This window comes from Mizuhopecten yessoensis, unplaced genomic scaffold (genome assembly GCF_002113885.1).
Source record: "Mizuhopecten yessoensis strain PY_sf001 unplaced genomic scaffold, ASM211388v2 scaffold3229, whole genome shotgun sequence".
NCBI lineage: Eukaryota > Metazoa > Mollusca > Bivalvia > Pectinida > Pectinidae > Mizuhopecten > Mizuhopecten yessoensis.
The window spans coordinates 3,334,205-3,357,605 of record NW_018404940.1 but is presented as its reverse complement, the minus strand read 5'-3'; the positions used below and the strand labels follow the sequence as shown (position 1 = coordinate 3,357,605).

General features: G+C 38.4%; 2 protein-coding genes across 2 annotated transcripts in view; both read right to left on the bottom strand.

The window, feature by feature from the left end:
• Nucleotides 1-2,396: 2,396 nt before the first annotated feature.
• Nucleotides 2,397-23,401, bottom strand: part of LOC110447192 (serine-rich adhesin for platelets-like) — a 58,950-nt gene continuing 37,945 nt past the window's right edge. The window contains exons 2-3 of the mRNA XM_021492730.1: nucleotides 11,266-11,346; nucleotides 2,397-5,121 (exon numbers count right to left, since the gene is read on the bottom strand). Of these exons, the coding sequence (XP_021348405.1) occupies nucleotides 2,735-5,121; nucleotides 11,266-11,308 (2,430 nt within the window). The 5' untranslated portion in view covers nucleotides 11,309-11,346 and the 3' untranslated portion in view covers nucleotides 2,397-2,734. The remainder of the gene's footprint in view (nucleotides 5,122-11,265; nucleotides 11,347-23,401) is intronic.
• On the bottom strand, nucleotides 14,361-18,673 carry LOC110447193. Its single transcript, XM_021492732.1, has 2 exons — nucleotides 17,892-18,673; nucleotides 14,361-15,576 (listed from the first exon to the last, which is right to left on the bottom strand). The coding sequence occupies exons 1-2, from the start codon at nucleotides 18,559-18,561 to the stop codon at nucleotides 14,522-14,524; spliced, it is 1,725 nt and encodes a 574-aa protein (XP_021348407.1). The 5' UTR covers nucleotides 18,562-18,673; the 3' UTR covers nucleotides 14,361-14,521.

Sequence of the window (23,401 nt, the reverse complement as noted above, 5' to 3'; positions counted from 1 at the left end):
CTCTCTCTCTCTCTCTCTCTCTCTCTCTCTCTCTCTCTGTGTCTCCTTAGGTACCCGTCTTCATATGACACTGGCTGTTGTGTCTCCCTCGGTACCCGTCTTCATATGACCCTGGCTGTTGTGTCTCCCTAGGCACCCGTCTTTATATGACCCTGGCTGTTGTGTCTCCTTAGGTCCCTGTCTTCATATGACCCTGGCTGTTGTGACTCCCTAGGCACCCGTCTTCATATGACCCTGGCTGTTGTGACTCCCTAGGCACCCGTCTTCATATGACCCTGGCTGTTGTGTCTCCCTAGGTACCCGTCTTTATATGACCCTGGCTGTTGTGTCTCCTTAGGTACCTGTCTTCATATGACCCTGGCTGTTGTGACTCCCTAGGCACCCGTTTTCATATGACCTTGGCTGTTGTGTCTCCCTAGGTACCCGTCTTCATATGACCCTGGCTGTTGTGTCTCCCTAGGCACCCGTCTTCATATGACCTGGCTGTTGTGTCTCCCTAGGTCTCCCTAGGGACCCGTCTTTATATGACCCTGGCTGTTGGGTACCCGTCTTCATATGACCCTGGCTGTTGTGTCTCCCTAGACACCCGTCTTCATATGACCCTGGCTGTTGTGTCTCCCTAGGGACCCGTCTTTATATGACCCTGGCTGTTGTGTCTCCCTAGGGACCCGTCTTTATATGACCCTGGCTGTTGTGTCTCCCTCGGTACCCGTCTTTATATGACCCTGGCTGTTGTGTCTCCCTAGGTACCCGTCTTTATATGACCCTGGCTGTTGTGACTCCCTAGACACCCGTCTTCATATGACCCTGGCTGTTGTGTCTCCCTAGGCACCCGTCTTCATATGACCTTGGCTGTTGTGTCTTGGAGCAGCTTTTGTGACAAACACAACAAAATGCTAAGATACTGAACTATACTGAGAATGAAGTCTTGAAAATTATTGGGTTCTCGGCTAACGTTATCTTCGTTGAGTTCGGAGGCAATATTTTACAATAGTATGTTTACGCATTCCCATGGAAACAAACTGTGCCCCTTTATACTAATTACTGGCTGTTGGAAAACCAATAACAAAACAAACTCTTGAAATAGCATTCTTTATTGTAAAAATATAGATGAATATGAATGTATATTGTAACAGAATTAGCGCATACTATGTTATTACACATGAAAAGACAACATTCGACAATTTAAACGACATTTCTTAAAATAATTGACCAATTAAAAATACAATACTAACCATTACGTCAAATATATATACCTGAAATTGGTCAAAGAATCGATATCATTATAAATATATATATATATATATATTAAAATACATAATTATTTTATTTTTCGATTTTTAAATAAATTATCAGAATTTTTAATACCTGTAATTAATTGTGTTATACCTTTATCACTGGTTGAAATAATTTAACAGTCAAAATAGCGCCTGTCTATAGTGCAACAATATACGACTGCGCCCAAAAAGCGAGTGTTCAGAAGGCCAAAATCGAATTTTGAAATATTCAATTAGTGATTTGTATAACAAATATTACACGTTTTCTTATATAAAATGGATTAATTTGTTTTCATTATGTTATGTAGTAGTCGTGAAAAATTTACCGTTAAACCTCGATATAACGCCCCTCTTTTTATTTGCCACCTCACTTACCGCCAACATGGTTCAACGTTGTTTCTTTTCTTTTTATAAGAGCTATTTAGAAGTGTCCTCCGAGTTATCGCCACACCCTTTATAACGCCAAAATTTATCCGGAGAAATGATGGCAGTATAACGAGGTTTTACTATATGTATTCTTATAGCTAGCCTTTTAATACTTCGGTGAAATGTTACAACAATCTCATAATAAATCATACTAATATAACCAATATATACATAATGATAGTGTTTATGGGAAAAAAGTAAATAAAAAAAAAATAATGACATCGTCCATCCTTTCAGTCGAACCTTTGTTGACGTCAGAAAATCATAATTAGTGACATCACAAATAAACAGGGATAAACAACTAACCAATCAGAATCGCGCTTTATGTTATATCACACTTCGTGTATATGATATACAGTATACCGGGTCACTTTTGCCCAGTGTTTAATTCGCGGTTCACATTTGATCTCTATGTTTAAGATCCCTGTCCCACTGAACTGTAGTTTTTTTTATATATATATACTGTAACCTCCCCATAACTTCCGTGCGGATATAACATTAGACAACACAGCTGGGCCCGGTCATTTCCGATGACTAATCATGTGACAGTCTAGGTTCGAATCCCGGTCTAGCCCCGCTAACTTTTTACTTTCAAAACAAACATAAGTATTGATTATATTATGTTTATTGTTTTTTCAAAAAGTCCCTCAAGGTAGCGGGGTTTTTTTCATGAATAATTTATCAAAGCTATAGTCATGCCGGAAAAAAACTGTTTCCACCAAAACTTAGTTATAGTTTTTGGCAGTGGTACGGGGATCCTTAAGTTGTATTCTCACATCCGCTGGCTGTTATGATAAATTCTCACCTGCATTTTAATATACATGTATTCTCTACAATGTATTGTTTATGAGAATAAAACAATTGTCATTGTCACTGCCTTCACAGCTTAGGAGCGAAAACGTTCAACTGTGACAAAACATTCCCGGTACACAATATTGCTTGGGGGTATAATGTGGTTTGAATGTAATACTGGAATTATGCGATAAATATAGGATAATGTATTCTTACAGTGAAACCAGGTTCATTTTTTTCTACACAGCTGTGAATCTATCATCATCGGCAAAATAGATCGGATTGTCCATGCAATGCGTCGGGCTCGATTCATTTTCAAATAATATCTCTTTTGATTGGTCCGTTTGATCGTCATGTGGCGTTTGGTGATTGGTAACCACATCTGGTATACTCGTGGCGGTCACACCAATCACAATCCCGTCACTGTGAGAGTTCATACGAACTTTGACCTCTTTCATGACGTTCACATCGTCACAATTACAGTTTTCTTCCTGTTCCAGGAGTGATTTTGTCTGTTGGCCATTTTTTCGTGTGAACGATTGCATCTTCACGGCATTATCTGAATAGAAGGGTTTATTCCTCGGAATTTTCGTTAAAGTATAATCTTCTAATTTAAGATTGAAATTAACGATGTCTGAAAGGTCAAACGAACGTGAACGCTTACGAATATAATACTCTCGAAGACATATACAACAGCCTATACAAATAAGGATGAATGAAACACAACAAGCAACGATAATTACGATGATATCCACCTTGTTTAGACCGATTTCGTACAAGTCTGGTGTACCAGCAATGTCATAATTCAACGGCACCTGTTTCACTGACACGGCCTCGTATTGATATTTGGATTCCGAACCTCCAACTAGAACTGGGATTTTAAATTTGAAAGCTCCACTAGCGACTAAAGTCTTCAGGGTCTGTGTAACGTTTGCAAGCATTGTTTCCATTATAACAAATGATATACGTATAGGGCGACAAGCGATGTCTTTTGGCTTGATGACAGTTTTATCGATATGTAAGGTATTAGCAATGGTAACAACAAGTTCTTCCCAGAAGATTTCCAGAACTATTTTCCTCTGTACTAAAGGATTGCACACACCTTTGAACTCTATTTCAAAACTTATATTCCTTGCTATCAAAGTAGGAAGAGTAATGGAGTGTTCGGGGGATTGAGCTGTTGAGTGATCCGGAAGTGAACTCCTGGGTGTTGCTACTACAGGCGTTGATAGTTCCACATGGGAACTTGAAGCAGATGGTTCAAGGGTACTGAATGGTTCCGGAAGCACACTTGTGGAGGGTCTTTGTACTGACGAGCTGGGGGCCACCACTATTTCATAAATTGTTGTTGACGTCATTATAACGGACTGATCACTTGTGGCTGTAGGTATTACTGTCTCTTGTAGTGAGGTCGCGTGTGTCATTTGGCCGACAGAGGAAGACATAGCTTGTTCAGAACGAACAGACTGCATCAAATGAGACTGATATGAATCCAAAGAAGGTATTATGGGCGTAGAGAGAACCTCAGATTTGGTCTGCATTGTTATCACGTGATTTGATGGCGTCAATACGGTCTCCGGAATTGTCCTTGTAGTATGAATATTAAAAGCTTCATGTGAGGATGATGAAGGCAGTAAAGAAGATACGACCGATGTCATATGGCTGACTGAAGACTGAACTTGAGCTAGAATTGTAGGCGAAATGCTCATGTTATCAAATGTTCTGGAACTAAAAGGGACAGAAGAGGTGACACTCGTAGCTTGTGTAGGTGTAACTGACTCTGGAATTGTTTTTACCACTGTAACATTTCTAAGAGATGAGATATCTCCCGAAACTATGACAGCAGACGTCGATGGGGGCAACGATGAAGACGGGGAAACAGATGAAACCAATGAGGGCATCACCAATGACGACAACGATGGGGGCAGCGACGACGACGCCAATTCGGATCTTACAGTTGAGGCCTGGAAGCTGCCTGACGTAAATAATGGAAAGCTGGACAGTGTTTCATACACAATTCTTGTAGACGCCGGGAGTGGGCTGGTAAATAACGCGGTAGAGTGACGATCTAAAAGAGTTGTAACTTGTGTATTTGGTACATTCTGACTCGTGAGAGATGAGGCACGGACCATCGAGCCTACACTGGGAACGTGACTCACACTGACAGGAGACGCCGATAATGAAGATAATACTTGGCTACTACCTGCGATGGTGACACTTGCTGTGGTGCCAAGAGTCGCTTGCACACTCACCGAGGGCACCGATGTGGCCACTCCTCCGTAAGACATTGATGACGTCAGGACAAGATGTCCAGTGGAGACAGCACTAGTAATTCCGGATATGGAAGCTACTTTTACAGTACCTATATCCGATAGTGTAGCTGTCGGCTGAATTGTGTGAACTGAAGAACTGACCGTTCCATGGCCTACCAATATTGAGTTAGTGACCACTGGGAGACTAGTGACCAGTGCACTAGTACTACGGGACGTTAGAGTTGGTGTGCTCATCCCTATGGCTATGGCTGTAGAGGAAGTTCGTGAAGATAGGGACATTGTATACTCGCTAGAGGGCGCTATGGTTTGGGATGAATCTTGTGTCATGACCTTTGTTCCAAGGACAGAAAGCACTGAAAATAGAACAAATAGTATTGATTAGTTGTGGGTCACATAAGCTGAAACAAGAGCAATAAGTATATGATTCTTAAAAAGCAGTTCATGATCATAGGGAAACATTATATATGCTTTGAAACACTGGCAGATGTTGCATTATGATCCATACATATAACGTTAAAGTAAAATTATGACCAAACCAGACGGAGATTTAACTCTTAGTGTTAGAGAGTCTTAATCAATGTCACTTTTGAATGTACATCTTCTGATTAACTGAAAGAACCATGAGCCAATCTGCAACTGTAATAATGTATATGGATTTTGAAACCAAAGATCCAAGAGAAATATTGGTAACCATCCATTCTAAGATCTTCATTGGTTTTTTCAGTGTCCTTTCAAAGTCAGCTTGTCATTCGGCATTTTAATTCTAAAAAAGTATGCGACAAAAATTGAACAAGAGAGTATTTTTTTCTGGCATACATATTTTTTTCTTATCTTGCAGCTAAAAGATTAAAAACAAAATATACTTGTAGGCAAATCTAGCGAACACGAAAAACTCGCTTTATACAGTGTAGAAAGGAAACTTATATTTGAGATGGATCTGTTACGTACTTCCTGTTGGATAAATAGCGATAACAGTCTTGAATTGTCAAACTAAAATTGCCTGCCTGACGGTCATCGTGGTTTTCCCCAAGTCTCAAAATATATCCGGCACAACCAAGGACCGGATATATTTTTGAGGAAAGATCTGTCAAGTAGTTCTTGAGATATGACTTGAACTGTCAAAATCCGAGAGGGCTGCTCGGCGGCCATTTAATTTTCCCAGTCAGTCACAAAATGCAACATGCACAACTACGGCCAAAGGGGGACCTACAAATGAATTTAGAAAGATCTGCCAAATACTTCTGGAGAGATAGAGACAAAAACTATGATTAACCATTTTCTGCGAAGAAATTGTGTTAGATTTATTGAAAGCTATCTTATTCAAATTATGACCAGAAACTCGTTCCTTTCCATACCTCGCGAGCAACACAGACTTGGGGAACATGCCTACTTAATAGAGGATAGTGATCTTCATGTCATTGTAACTGGCACCATCCACGTACAACACTAATTCTTATCGGCCACTGAATGGCAGTAAATAGATTTACGTTGGCGCTCTGTGGATTGCTTAGCTATTACCTGCTACCAAGCTGCTGCCAGTGTACAAGGAATCACATCACACTAATTACTCAATCGATCTTGTAAATGTAACACGCATTATCCTATCTCTGTGACGGCTCATGAATATTTATTATAACATATAGGTGTATTAGCGTTTTTTTCGCATTTTGAAACTATTTATTTTTTATCTGAAACCTAGAGGAGAAAATATCATGAATATTTCAACATCAGCTTTAAGACGAACGAATGATATTCTAGTTTATTTACTGTATGAAAAGAAACAGACTTCGTAATCGGAATTGTTCGTCCATGATGTAGCTATAACGTGCATTAAAATCTCATGGGACACCCTCAAGATGGCAGAGGTGACATTATGGAAATATGGTAACTTACTACTGTAGCATTGTATAAATAGATATACATTGTAGACTTGCTGGGGAAATGGCTGCATTTACGCACAAGGTGACTTACACTATAACAGGTTATATCGGTCAATATACTCGGCCTAAAATATATTAAACAAATTGGTTACCCAGCAATTAATTTAATTTTGTATCATATAAATGTAGTAGCGTGATGATTACAAGAGAATCATCTGAATGCCACTATATTTTATTGTGTTTTCCCCAAGATGGACGATACAGCTGTCTGATGCAGTGTAATTCATGTTTGGTTCGCTGTATCTGTTACTTAGTTTTAATGGTGCAATCCCGTATGTGTGGGTTCGTTCATCTTTCAATAAATCCAACATAATAAATTGATACGAAATTAGCAAATATTGTCTTGTTAATACTGTTTGTGATATTAAATTAACTTGACTACTTTAACAACGTACTGTCTCGTAGGTCTTTGTTCAAGACTATGCATTGCATACTGTGAAAAACAGCTATCCCGTGAATCAATAATAGTTAATAGAATAATTTTAGATTTAACCATTAGTATGCATTCATGTTTTGTATTGACGCAAAGGAATTTTAATTATGATAATAAAACGACATCACATGGATGGATGTTTTTCGACGTTCACATTGTATGGTATACAATGTATAGTTAACAGTTAAAGTATGGATATGAGGGATAGCAAGCTTTCGGAAATTGCCAACGTAATTCGATTGCGTTGATTGGTCAATATTCGGTAAGGCCCCGCCCACGAAGTCACTCAATTTCCCTCATATTCCGAGGGTAATAGTTTCAAAACTATCGCACCCCTCCAGACGAACTATTTCCCTGGCATACAGCTAGTGGGAAAATAGCTTGTTTATGTGGTTACTTTTGTATAGTGTAAAATAAGTAGAGGTATACCAATATAAAATATATACTGTATATTGTATAATGAAAAATAATGTTAGAACTATTTTACTCCTGATTGTTTAATAAAGGCGTTTGTCAGGGAGATGAAATTTAGCCAGACTTACTATCCCTATTCAATATCTTAGGAGTTCACTTCTTAAGGATCCCTGTCTCACTGCTGTCTGTTTTTTCATACATAATAACCTCCCCTTAATTTCGTTTTTGAGATAACAGTATCACAATTGGGCCATGACACTACCGTTGACAAGTTGTCTCAGGCAGTTAGAGCGACAATATAACAAGCTGAGGTCATGGGTTCGAACTCTGGTCTGGCAACAATGATTGTTTTGACTCAAGGTTGATTATTTTAGTTGATTTCATATATTAACATTTCATAAAAGTCACGTAAGGTATAGTTTTCTTTTCACAAATGATGTATCAAAGCTATAGTAATGCTGGAAATGTGCATTATAACATTTTTTGGAAGTGATACGGGGATCCTAATATTAAAGGCTAGGTTTTCTTCTAACATAGGGGTTATCTTATCAATAGCGATACACAAGATATCCTACTCCTCAAAATAAAATATGATTTATATAAATATAAAAGCGTGAGTTACTGCAAATATTGTTTTTGTGGGGTTCAAATTTTCGCGCTATATTTCCCTGCAAAATTGAATGCATCGTTACCGTAATAATTTGTGTCATGACTACCAGGCTTTATTCTGCAAAAAGTTTCATGAAAAATTGACAATTTTGCCAAACCCAGGAAAATTAAAGACCGGCATTACTATAGCATTTATAACTTATTTCTGAAATGCAAACCATACCCTACGGACTTATGAGAAATAACAAAGATGAATAAATAAAATATAATCAACTCGAATCCTAGACTTCAAATTATTACCGCTCTGTTCAACTGAGCTACATGGTCAACGAAAGTGTCCCAGCCAAATCGTGTGTGCTAAAATTATATCCCAGCGAGCGGATGGAAATATAAAAAAATATACCCCGGAAAGATGGAGGAGTGTTACAAAGGTGAAGGGTGACAAATTCTTTCAACCGTTTTTGCTTCATTCTTGAACAAAGACATGCAAACAAGAAAATCCCGTATCATGACCTTCTAAACCCAATAAATGAATATGCAAAGCATATCACAGCAGTCAAGTTAATTTTATATCACAAACAGTATTAACAAGACAATATTTGCTAATTTCGTATCAATTTATTATGTTGGATTTATTGAAAGATGAACGAACCCATACGTACGTGATTGCACCATTAAAATTAGGTAACAGATACAGCGAACCAAACATGAATTACACTGCATCAGACAGCTGTATCGTCCATCTTGGACTCCTTGGTGATACTAGAGACAAGAAACTGGATTATTTGCATCACAGTCAGACTATTTCCATTAGATGCTAGCAACAAAGACATGACTTGGTTAATTGGTCGACTGAAAGGGACAGTGACCACGACACAGGGATTAATACTTGCCATTATATCGCAGTGGAGCGACTTACGCTGCTGATATACGGTTGCTTAAGCTATTTCCTGCTACCAGGCTTCTGGCAGTGTACAATAAATCACATCACACTAATAACTCAACCGATCTTGTAAACGTAACACGCATTATCCTCTCACTATGACGGCTCATGAATATTCATACCATTATATAGGTGTATTAGCGTTTTCCGTATTTGAGGACTACTTAGGTTGTTTTTTATAAGAAACCGACAGGGAAACTATCATGAATAATTCAACTTCGGCTTTTAGACCTCAGGGTTCTTTTCTAGTTTCAAACAGCATTTTGTCAGGGATTCCCATTTTTTTTATGATAAAATTCAAAGAAAGTTGTCCACAGATGATGCAGATATGACGTGTGTTAAAGTCTCAGGAGACAGGGTCAAGATGTGACCTGTTTTAAAGTCTCGGGAGACACAGTCAAGATGTGACGTGTGTTAAAGTCTCAGGAGACACAGTCAAGATGTGACGTGTGTTAAANTAGTCAAGATGTGACGTGTGTTAAAGTCTTAGGAGACACAGTCAAGATGTGACGTGTGTTAAAGTCTCAGGAGACACAGTCAAGATGTGGCGTGTGTTAAAGTCTCAGGAGACACAGTCAAGTTTTGACGTGTGTTAAAGTCTCAGGAGACACAGTCAAGATACAGAGTTGACACCGACGGGCATGCGGCAACATACTACGGTTCTTTTGATTTTATATGGCGGAATTTAAACATGTACACCCTAACTTAACATATTTATTGGGGCTCAGAGTATACAAATGTTTATATCAGTTACAAGCTGACTACAAATATGTGTAAGGATAACCGATTGTCGTGTGCCAGGTGGCAAATACATCGTGGTTGAGGTAACTTTCTACAGTATATGTGTCATGATTAATTGGTGTGACGCTTTGTATTAACATTGAGTATTTCATGTTTACTACCCCATCCCTTCGACGAGTTATTTAAAATTTCAACACGTCTCAGGTAATCGATTCAGATAACAGCTATATAGGTTTGTATCTAACTTATCAGAAATTGACACATTTACCAATTGTTTCACGATGTATTGATGTATTGATGTATTGACATTTACTGATCGACACAATCTCCGGCGTTACACACTTATATAACATTACATAATGTTTTGATATATGAGACACTGAGACCGGACCATTGAGACCACGCTAGACTTATTTTTTAACTGGATCTATCAGGCCAAACCAGACAATACTAAACCAGACCACGTTTTAGAGTAAGCAACTAAAGTACACTAAAAGTACAAATATGTTGTTCATGAAAACAACAATAACAAAACGAAATGTCAACAAAACCATAATTCGACGTCGATGAAGCAAAATATGAATAAAGAAACATTTACATAGAAATCCTTGAAAAAGGTACAAGGGGAATAAGACCAGGTGGTTCGGGGGGATAAACGTCTTCTGTTTCAACGATGACATCCGCAATGAAAATCTAATCCGAATCCAAGAAATATTATGTCCTCACATCAAGAACTCGGGTAGTGACAACAAAACCAAAAGGTACAACCACAATATCGACCTTCATATCACACAATATCGACCTTCATATCACACAATATCGACCTTCATATCACACAATATCGACCTTCATATCACACAAAGAAATGTCATCATGGAAAAATCATTACATTAGTTGTTGAATATTGAGAGAGTGCAGATAACACGCGTCTTACTTCTTTTAAAATATGCGCTATAAAGTAAAAGGTGATACACAATTAGTACTACAAATATCATAACTGAATGATTAATAAAAAGCAACAATCACTCCGCGTCCAAGCTTTCGGGCTTAGCCCTTCAACAGCGATTGAAGGTCCATCATCCTTATATCAAATCCACAAACACCTTGTGGATTATACCTGAGACTGTATGCACACTGTTAATGTAACCTATCATCAATAAGAATCTCAAACCTACAACAACTTGCCAGTATACTGAAAGTAAAATTTGAGAAACGAAATTCTAAGTATTGTTAGAATGGTTTGAATGCATGTGATGCAAGTCCTTTAGGAGACGAATAAACATATTTCACAAGCCTTTCCAAAAAAACATCTACAATGCAGTACAATTAAATTCTCTTACAAAACAAATGTTATCTCAATAAAATTGTTGAAAATTACCTGAGGACTAGTACAAACCTTTATTTCATCAGGACTTACCAAGAGTGACGTGAATCCAGACGCCGACGTGCACAGGGACCATGATGAAGAATCAGTACGAACTCAACTGTCCTTAGAGTCCTGAAAAGACGTGTAAACAGCCGTAAATGTCATGGCAATCAGTAAGAACAAATGAGTCACGTTCTGTAGAACTTTATCACGCTGTATCAGTCTTAGTTAGAAAAAAAACATGCTAATGTATATCCCCCGTACAATTTTGGTCGAAGTTAAAACATATAGGAAATAATGTTCTCCACATTGATTTTTCAGACGTCTCAGAAGATTTAAAATTGAATTGTTACACCAAGATGCGACAGTCACGAACGGTAAGATAGTGCTGTTTTAGTATTCTACTACGGTACACATGGGAATACTGCGTCGGCGTTCCTTTCGTTTACTCCCTCCCATTATACAGTTGAACTAATCAAGGTTGAGTGATAGGGAAATTTCTGCGTATAGTCGGGCACATCGTCTCAGACTAAATTGTGGAACAGTATCTGAGTTTTTCCAACATTAACACTCTATTAACCCTTAAACTGGTGAATGGTATCGGAGCTCTAGAGAAAGACGCTAAATCCAGGTTGTCATTGGTGCTTGTTTACGGTAGGCCTGTCCTACATTACTCGCGCGAAAACCAGCCTTAATGCATAGCATGTCATGAGCCATTCATAGTAAAGCACTCATTATTGTATTGTATTGACCTTCAGAAATTCAGAGAAAATATTAATAATAATATATGAAGACTTAAATCTCTGTAGTGGAAAGAGGAATCATCTCTGACAACTATTGATCTGTTCTAAAAGATTAAACTCACCAGTTTTTAACTTTACTATTATCTTTTCCTTTTTCGTTTGTTTAATGCCATTTTCTTTCACAAGTTTTATCCAATTTTAATGGCCCTAATGACATCTTCTCTGTTGATGGGACGTAAAGAATGCAATAGTAAAAATAATACACCTCTTACCTTTTTTTTATTAAACTACTACTACAATGTACTTCTCCAAAATCTATTCCGTCTTTGCGTATTGCAGAGTTATCTTCTCTTGAGAGCAGGGATTGATTGTTACGTTATTTGTTTGTGAGAGTAACGTCATCAATTTTTGAGAAAACGACGTAATTTTCTCACACGAGCCAATGACGTAACAATCAATACCTGCTCTCAAGAAAAGATAACTCTGCAATACGCAAAGACGGAATACCATTGCAGATAAGCTGAGCTTCAATACACTCTCAATCGCATCGTTATGCATATTTTAAATCATCGCTACCTTACCAAACGTCTACCAAAATGGATTTTAGGTACCCCCACTTCTCCAAACACCTCCCCCACACCTCTAACCCTCTCCCCTAATCTCAAAACTCCTCCCTGACACATCTCGAAAACTCCTCCCCCACATCTCCAACCCTCTTCCCCACTTCTCTCAACCCTCACACATCTCCAAACTTCTCTTAATTCGTGGTTGACATCCCCTTACAACCCTAATGTGAATTAGTCCAATGCCTACTAGTCATTTTGACAAGGCACTTACTTATGCGGAATTGCGACCCAAACACAGCATATACCCACAAATGCGGAGCTGTGGTTACACTATTTTATCTAAATACCTTAACCTCCCTTTAATTTCCGTTTGGATATAACCGTTGCACCGTTGACCAGCTAGTCCTGTCGGTTAGAGAGATACCTGTAGTACAATAATCTGAGTTCCAGGTTTCGTATCAAGGTCTGGCCTCACTGATATTTTTTCACTCAGAACATTTTTGCTGATTACATTTATTTACTTTATCATTATAATATATTTTTAAAGTCCCTCAAGGTATCGTTTTATTTTCAAAAATAATTTGTCAAAGCCGTAGTCACGCCGAACAAAAAAGAGTTTCCGACTCGTAGCTTCAGTTTTTGGCAGTGGTACGGGGATCTTTAACAAGTTCAGTTAATATAACCTTCTGCCCCAACCACCATCTTATAACAGTTGAGATCAATCTACAATTAAAAACACCTTCTGAAGCGTTGTTGAGATCATCACCCTTCACCTCATTACCGAACAAATGCGAATTTTAAATCGCCCTCAACCCAAGTACATCTAATAATGGGGAGTTGAAATTCTATTGTACCCCACAAACACATCCTAGTACGGAGTTGGGATCATCTTAAATCCCAAAACAAACTCCTTCAAATGCGGAGTTTTACCTCTCAAATCTCCTTAAACTACGGAGTTGAGAAATGCGAAGTTGAGATTATTTTATCTCTCAAATCTCCTTCAACTGCGGAGTTAGGAAATGCGAAGTTTAGATTATCTTACCAATTTAAACTGAACAAATTACAAGAATATAAAGTTACAATATATACATTTATTACACAACACATGACATAACATGATTATATGACAAATAATTAAAAACATATACATTCATATAACAAACTACATAACTATGTTTGGCGAAAGGGGCAACTCAGTTACTACAAAATAAACTAAATATCCTTCTCCTGGATTTGTCGTCAGAAGAAGGATAGCATGTAGTGTCCAGTTAAATATCCTCATCTTAAAACTCTAGCGGACCGTCAACAATGCAGTGTTGGAACAGTACTTGGCTAGAGCTACTGATGAGTATGACAGAAGAGGATAATAACTGGACATCATGTATATTGTAATGAGCTATACCCCATCACGGTGTAGCTTGCTGAGCTACCAGGTCCGGATGAGGAATAGGTGTCAGTATGGTTATACAGATATATAGATAGATGATCATCCCGTATTACACTATTCCTCATCTCGGTGCAGCTTGATGAGCTACCAGGTCCGAATAAGGTATAGTAGTGTGACGATTGTAAACTTCTAGTACTTCTATTTCCAAAACAAATTACCTAAACCTCGTTCGTTGCAGCTTGATGAGCTACATGTAATATCCCGAATAAGGTTTAAGATGAAAGAATTTTTTGAGACAAATTACAGTTAATATCCCTAATCCTCTGCTTCTGTATCTAGAAGGATACACCAGCTACGAGAATTAGGATACTGATGAATTCAATCGATCTCTACATATAATAATTTTGGGGATGAAATGAGAAATTAGAATTTATTTAACAATAATTTTGAATGAAAAGTCCAAAACTCAGTTAAATGATATACTGAATTGAACTGAGTGCCCCAAAATGATTTAGTAATAATATTAGGTATGTGTGTCTTATTACTATAATGACACCTCTAGACCTACGCACTATGTCTTAATATTTCAATAATAAAAAGCTTGTTGTTAATTATCGACAAGCAAAAGCCATAGATCTCTGAGCTTTCCTGATGGAATCTTGGGGCGTTCTGATGTACCTACAATAGGCATCAGAAGACCATCTGCCTAAAACCTTGATCATATGATCTTCCACCTGAACTGCAGCTGCAGTAGTAGCTGCACCAATCCTAAATGAATGGCCATTATACATATCTGGGTTAATACCAACACATTTAAGAGTATGCTTGAACCTAGCAAGAAATGTATTACGTGATAAAGCATTGCCATCATGGTTCGCAAACAATGGATCCAAAGGAGATGGATTCTGTTGTAGCCTTGCTGTGATATACTGGCGACATGCATTGTAAGGACAAATATAATTATCAGTTTTGAAAAGTTTGATGGCTATTCCTTTCCTGAAAGGGTCCGTTTTAGAACACTTAAGTGTCAATATTACACAATCCTGTAGTATAGCCAAGTCCTTCACGCACAGATGAATAGATGAGTCAAATTTGCTTTTAACCGTAAACTCACCACACCTTAAGAACCCAAAAAAGGCCACTATACACACCGTTTCCAAAAGCACATCATCAAATAATCTGTGTGTTGTCTTCCGAAGAAATACACAAACTTCCTTTAGAATGTTAAAAGTTATTGGGTGACGCGGTCTAGTTGGCTTAGCTTGCGACCGTTTAATGCCATTTAACACGGAAAAGAGACGTGGCATATCTTTCGCCACCGGGTATGCAATGTTCTGTTGAAGGCACATGAAACGTATACCACATAAATATAGTTTAACTGTATTATGAGACAATTTACTGTTAAAACAATGTGCTGCAAAATATATCAGCAAATCTTCTGTCACTTGAATGTCTAACGCGCCAGCACTAGCAATCACTCCTGTCATAAGGAGGAATCTAATAAAAAAGTTAAAACCTGTCTGGTAAGTGGTTCTTGTGCTGGGGGCTATTGCTGCATTCCACAAGTTCTCGATGACTGGTTGGAGCTCCACAAGACCTCTGAAGGGGCTGGAACCACGCGTGGGTACCTGCAAGCCGATGGGACTAGTTGTCTGAATTTCTCCAGCTGTAACCGAGACAAAGAATCAGCTATGACATTGAGTTTGCCAGGAACATGCTTAGATAATATAGAAAAGTTATGGGTCGCTGCACACCAGGTTAATCTCCTCATTAGTGGCATGATGTGAGCTGATCTGGATCGGCCTTTCTGAAGAATAGCCACGGTAGCGGAGTTATCACACATGAACACAATACGTTGACCTAACCACCTATGGCCCCACAATAGTGCAGCTACTACAATAGGATATAATTCCTTGAAAGCTATAGATAACTCGTCGGATTTAGACACCATTCCTTGTAACCCTGCAGGCCATGGTTGGGCAAACCACTCGTGTTGAAAATACCCACCATAACCACGTGTTCCTGATGCATCAGTGTAAAGATATAAATCATCAGATGTGATAACTTGGGTATTGTAAAACATTGACACACCATTCCACTGTAGCAAGAACTGTAGCCACATTTTAACATCTTCCCTACACTCATTATTTATCTTGATATGATGATGTAGAGCTTTCACCGTGATGGAACGTTGAATTAAGTGAGACACGAATGATCTTCCTGGAAGCACTACCCTGCTCGCAAAATTAAGATGACCAAGCAGTTGTAACATCTCCCGTTTGGTGCACGACTGTCTCGATTGAAAGTCTGTCAGAAATTCTGTTATTCTGCAGAGTTTGTCGTCTGGTAGTCGTGCTTCCATCTTGTTGGAATCCAAAATGATACCCAAATACTCTATGACTGTTTCAGGTCCGCATGTTTTGTGTTTTGCCATGGGGATATTGAGTCTGTTAAAAATCAGATATAACAATGCCATATTTCTCTCTCCACATTTGCTAGGACATTCAAATGTTATAAAGTCATCAAGTAGGTGTAAGATGTGTGGTATGCCATAGTTCTCTCGCGCGATCCAACAAATAGCTTCCGATAAGGTGTCAAAAATTTTTGGACTTGATCTACACCCAAAGGCCAATTTATTGTAGAAATAGTACTTCCCTTTCCAAAGGATACAATACAAGTGCCACTGACTAGGATGAATAGGCATCAACTTGAAAGCATCAGAGATGTCAGTCTTGCACATGGTTGTGTGTTTGCCTAGAGATTGTATGAGTGATATGGCATCATCTATCTTGACATAGCTCAGTGAACACTGCTCCTTGTCTATTAATTCATTAACCGATGGATGTGTGTTGTCCTCGTGCGGGGATGACAAGTCTACTATAAGGCGAGGTTTCTTAGAATACTTTCCAATAGCTACTCCTATAGGGCTAACTCTGTACTGCCTAAAGGGTAGTTGAATATAAGGTCCACATAAAAATCCTTTCTCTACCTCGGATGCGACCAGGGAGTCCAAAATACCAGAATTGTTGTATGCCGATTGTAAATTCTTGCATTCTATAGTAGGCAGAGAAGTAGTTGACACCATGGTGTCGAAACCTTGCTTTAGTCCGTCTATAAGATAATTCACAAACTCTCTGTTGGGGTGTTTTTGTAATTCCTCAGCCAAACACTCAATGTTTATAGGAGTTGAAGATGTATTGTCCATAACTGATTGTCATTGCGACGTCTTGTTTTTCTTACACACTGCGGCTCCATGATTGTTGGCCTGACAATTAGCACAAATATGAGCGAAAAAACATGAGTCTCCCCTGGTACATTTGCCATTGTTAAAGTTATTGCACAACTCTTGCCCATTAACTTTGACTTTTTGGCGGCCATGTTTGTCCACTTCTTTCCTACTCACTCCTGACTGATGTCTAGAATGTGATGTTTTGTGGCGCTGCTGTGGGCAGAAGGCAGTAGAATGTGTAGTTAAGCCACACAGCTGACAGGTGTTTACTTTGGCATTACATACTACCATGTTGAGAAGACCATTATCCTTAATCGCCCAATCCACCTTAATGTTATTGTCTCTCAATGCTGCTGCCGCCCTAGCTGAGAACTGGCAGTGGTACTCGTAAAAATGAGAGCCGTAGATGTTAGAAATTTCAATTACATTTGCTTCATATCTGTCCAATTCTGGTCGTCGCTCTGGGAATTTGGTACAGAGCACCCTCTTGTACTTTCCAAAAGCTGTGATGTATTCCGAGATACTGAGCGACTTACTTAGGCGGGGGTCTTCTACCTCATTAATACTGATATGAATTCCGTCCATCCTGTCTCCAGTATTTTTACATGTTTCATATCGTGGGATTAGAAGACTGGCAAGATTAATGTCTCTACCCTCCCATATTTTCTTCTGTATATTCTCAGATACGACATCGACATGTGGAATACACTCTGCCGGTACACCATATTGCGATTTAGGTAATCTGTACCCACCTGTACTGGTGCTGGCTGACGCGACATTTGCCGTACAGTCGCCGGTATTTCTCAGTGCTTCTAATGCTGTGGCGAGAGTATATCCTGACGATGATTCTGGAACAGACTCCTTAGCCGTCGTTTGTGAGCTCATCATCGCTATCATGGTCTGTTGTAGCTCGATCACTGTTTTCTGAAGCTGCTGTATCTCTTGGTTGTTATCCACACTGGGCGCTGCCATGTTGGAATCCCTCCGCCGTGACGTAGCAGATTGACTTCCTGTAGGTTGCGCGGACTGATCACAAACCGTCTGGGATGAGTGCGCGGAATGTTCCGCGTCGGAAAGTAGTTCCACATCGGAAATGTCCAAAGCACAAGCATCTAAGGATGAATTGTTCGTAGTATCTAAAACTTCATCTGCAGATGTATTCGTAATATTGGCAGGCGTAACAGATTCTGACTGGGAGGCCGTAACACTTACTTCTCGGTGTCTGTTTACGTTTTCGAGATACAAATTCCGTAGCGCGATTTTTGACATGCCCGTGAAAGAACCATGAATGTTCAATTTCTCCAACTCACTTTTAAGTTGCTGAATTGTCCAGTTTTGAGGGTTGTTAGAGTCCCACGGTGTTGTTTTTGAAGTTCTGGTTTTACGTTTTGTGCTCGTAGTGGATTTTCCTTTAGGCGCCATGGCGGGAGAACAAGCGTGAGAAAATTTCCGTACGCAAAGTCACTCGATGTAAACAAACATCGCAAAGAAATGCTAATTACGGTGAACGAACTCAATCCATTGGAAAAGATGATAAATGCAAATGTTTAAATATATATATTAAATACGTTAGATGAGTAGAGGTAGAAATGTAAACACGATTGATAAATCCCAAGCTAACTAAACTGCCAGCTAAAACAATGAAGATGTTTAGCTTGAATCTGTTGACCAATCAAATTACTCGTTGACCTGGCCCCCCTACTGCATATCATTAATGAAAACAAACTGGCCCTACTTATGTATTGTACATATGCGTTCCTATCTGAAGACATTATAATAGGTTACATTCAATTATAAAGTATACTACCAAGTATGATAAATTCAGTACGGATGGTAGCAATATAAATACAGATAGATAGAATGAAATTTATCAGTTTAAACTAAGCTTATATACATAAGCTTCATTCAAATATCCTTTAACTGCGGGGTTGAGAAATGCGGAGTTGAGATTATCTTACCAATCAAATATCCTTTAACTGCGGAGATCATCGTAAACCCCTCCAACACCTATCTATGCGGTGTCGATAGTATATACAACCGAAGAGTCATCATATATAGATTTGATATCCACTTTAAATCGCCATCAACGGTAGGTTTCACCTCCCCTTACACTTCTTACAACATACTAGGCAAGAATGGGAGCTCCCTTCACCTAAAACCTTCTAAAGATGTATAACAATATACCCGTTGATACATGTATCTCCTTACAGCCTTCCCTAAATATCACAGCAAATTCTGCGTTCAGTTACATCGTTTTGGCGCGAAAGGCACGATAAACACTGGAGCCTGTTTTCGCTCTAATGAATACTCCCCTAACAGTCTCTTCCTAATTGCCACCTTTGTGTGGTGTTGGCAAACATCGATTGTTGATCTTGATCGCAAATTTGTTGTGTCATGAAATTAGGCAGCGTCGATATATAACTTAATGGAAACTGCCATACATCGAACGAGTATTTTAACAGATGTAGGTCACATCAGTAACATTTTCTGTGTTTCTTATACATGTAGTCTTCTCGCGTGCTAACTTTAGGAAGTTTTCCCCATAGTACCAAATAGGATTTATTGCAGTTAATTAACCTGTCATTATTTCCCGTGACAATATATTTCGGGAAAGACACCATGGAGATAGAATAGACAGAGAACGTTGGAATTAAAAATCAATAGAGAAAATTCCTTTTTATTCTTAACGTCAATGTTTTTGTTCTTGTGAATTGAAAATGTCATGCTTAAAAGCGACAAATACTGTGAGCGACATTAATTATGGCCTGAAAATATCTTCAATGACGCCATTTGACTGTAGTTATGTATTCTGTAACTTGTCCATGATCTGAAACAACTATATTTGTTTACAACCGTACAACTCATGATTTATTTCAATTTTGACTTGCTTTACGACTGCCATTGATGAGGAGCTATGGGTTCAATCTCCTTCACAATGTTTTACCTTCACGAAGGCGGGTTTTCATACAACTTCCATATTTCATTTATAAGCAATAAAAAGGATCTCAAACTGGTTGTCCATTACTTAGGAATTTCATGAAACGAACTTGAACGAATTTCATAAAAATCATATGTATTTAAAATTATTTCAAGATTATTTTATCATATAATTAACCAAAGGATATCAAATAGCACACTATGTGATAACTTACATACGTAAAATCAAAGAAAATACCATCAGTTTAACCATTGCCGTGTACGTACACTAATTGGATTTTAATTAACATAATAAAGAACTCTCTTAGGTTTTGACCTTTAAGGACAAAATACATTACACGCGTAAAGCCGATGTTGTCAATTTTAAAAACGTACAGTGATCACAAAAAGGCAAAAATTATCAGCTACAGTAGATGTTAAACATAACCTGGGGCTAATGGAGTCCTTTTTTTGTGTGACCTACACTGTGTGAATGAAATCAGCTACATTTGTAGATACCGATATAGAATTAGCTCTCACTAACTATTTATAAAACAAATCAAATGACAACTTCACGCGGATTGAAAAAGAGATTTGGAATGATCTGTGTAAACATTTATATATTTACTCTTAATTAATACATTATCTGTTATTTTGAACATTATTTTGAACAAAATAATGAATTGTAAATCAGCATAGATTTGAAAATAAACTAACTAGGCTTGAGTGACTTAGCCCGTATAGGAAGTAGCACCTCTCAGCCACTTCCGAAGTCGAGATATATATATACTGGTATATATACACGTATATCTACCGTGTTTAGAAAATGACGGATTTCAATCTCCTGATAACACAAGAATATCATACGAACTCTGTAACTTTCTGCTATTTGCCAAACAAAATGCCGTACATAAAATCTAAATTTGAACTTAAGGATCTATGTCCCAACAAAAAAAAACCTAGAGAATTCACTGCAGTTGTTTTCTAAATACAGCAACCTTCACTTAGTTTCATTTAACTTCCGGTTGAAAGAATGAATGAAAAAGAAAGAGAGAATGAAGAGAAAGAGTCCTTTTTCATGAGGCTATATTATGTAAGAGGGATGATTCCGGGGCGCACCCCAACCCTGACATCCCTCCCAAAGATGTTTGGGGAATAAAACAATTTGAACCTAAAAAAAAAAAAAAAAGTTTCATTTTGGACATAAAATGGAATTAGGTTGGAAAATAACAGCTGTTCTGATGGTTCAGATCCTAAAGCGATTGTATTGTAATCAGATGGCGAGGGTTCGAATCCCCGTCTTGTCTGTTTTCCTTTTTTACTCTTAAAACCCCGTGTGTTAATTTTCTGTATTCAGGAATTTCATTTTTATCATTTTTAATAAAAGTTCCTAAGACATAGTTTTTTTCAAAAATGATTTATTTAAGCTATTTTCATGTCAGCAAAACACAATTTCCAGTTCATAGGGGGTTTTGGCAGTGGTATGGGGATCCTTAAATGAAAATATCCGCTTTGACACATTTCCCCTTACTAATAAGACACATATTGACATCCTTTGGGTAAACAATGTATACACGAAAAGCCATTTTAAATATAGATTCCCGCTGAATGTTGGCAGTATCTTACTTGTGAAATGTAGAAACAAAGAAAGCATTACGTGTTCTTTATCAGTAAATACCGTAAGGACGATTTAAAGTTTGCATAAATGTCACCAGTACAGTAAAATTCTAACGTTCACTTGTCGCATAATATAAAAAAAAAAAAAAAAGTCATGACTATTTTAAACAAACATTGGAGATAATTTCCTTTTAAATTAATTTTGTATTTACTTATTCCTATCTTGTCAGCATAAGACCCCGGTAGTGGTGTCAACACTGCAGCAGTGATGTTGTAGGATTTATTTTATTTTCTCACTAAAAATAGCACTTGCGAGGTCATGTCATACATGTAATGTGGACACCGACATTCTATATGAATCTAACTGATGATACGATTTAAATCTGATACAAACTGAAGTTACCAAGTCCTCCTGTCGAGAGCATGCAGCGTGTGGTTTTTGGCCGAGCGTAGTATCATACTTGGTATCCGACATGTAAGGGGCGAGGCTTGTAAAGTACCAGTGATACTGGTAAGAAACCGCCCAATATCAATTTTTAATGTGACCCGATAACCCGGTGTCAGACCATGGGATGATTACTTGTAGGAATCAAACATACGCCCTTATGGAATAAGGAAGTTGGTTGAAATACGCTACGAGCTGGCGGTCCTTCGAAGTCTGTACATGTTTGGGGTGTTTTTATGATAAATCGTTCATGTTCCAAACTTCTCACAAATTTAAAATTTTGGAAACACCCTATAGATGATATTCTAGTCCGCTTGTCAAGACATCTGCTACTAGAATCCGCCCTTCTGTCGTACCACTGTCAGAAGTTGATTTTTTTTGTCTGGCACGACTAAAGATTCGATTAATAATTTCTGAAAAAGAAAACCATACCTTGCCGGGACTTTATGAAAAAATAATGAGGATGAAGTTAACAAAATATAATTTTCTGAATATCAAACTTTAGCATGGCTTAACCGGAATTTGAACCAAGGACTTCAGACTGTTATACTATCGCTCTACCTAGTCATCGGAAGTGTCCGGGCCCAACTGTGCTACAGTTATATCCAAACGGAAGTTAAGGGAAGGGGTACTGTTTATAGGAAAACCCACAGTCCAGTGGGACAGGGATCCTTATGATCATTCCATTTATCGTCTTACCTGTTGATTGGATTTAGAGTGTAAAACTCTAACGGGACTAGACCGGTATTCGAACCCAGAACTTCAGACTGTGATACTATTGCTCTAATCGACTGAGCTACCTAGTCGACAGAAGTGTTCTAGCCCAACCGTGCTACAGCTAAATCCAAAAGGATTTAGTAGATATGAATTTTCATTCTTTTAACCGTAACTAATAATAATTCGAGGTTCTTATATACCGCTTTATCATAACCTAGTTCGTAGGTCGTCTCAAAGCGGTTCACAATTAATCTTTGTGGTTCCTATAGGACCTTTGCAACCAGCCAATATTTCTCTCAACTCCCTGGGGAGCATACAGCCGGTGCTGCCATTTCGGCGCTAACAGCTACATTCAACAATTCAAGCACTGCCCAACCACGTACTCATTTACAGCTGAGTAGACTGGAACAAGCGGAGTATCTTGTTCATATATACAGCAAAGTGACTCGAACCCTCAACCCTTCGGTCACGAGCCCGGCGTTCTACCACTAGACTATCATCGCTCAGGCCTAAATGGACGAAATGGTTATGTACTGCAGAAAATGTTTGTTTTGTTTCTCTGTTTGG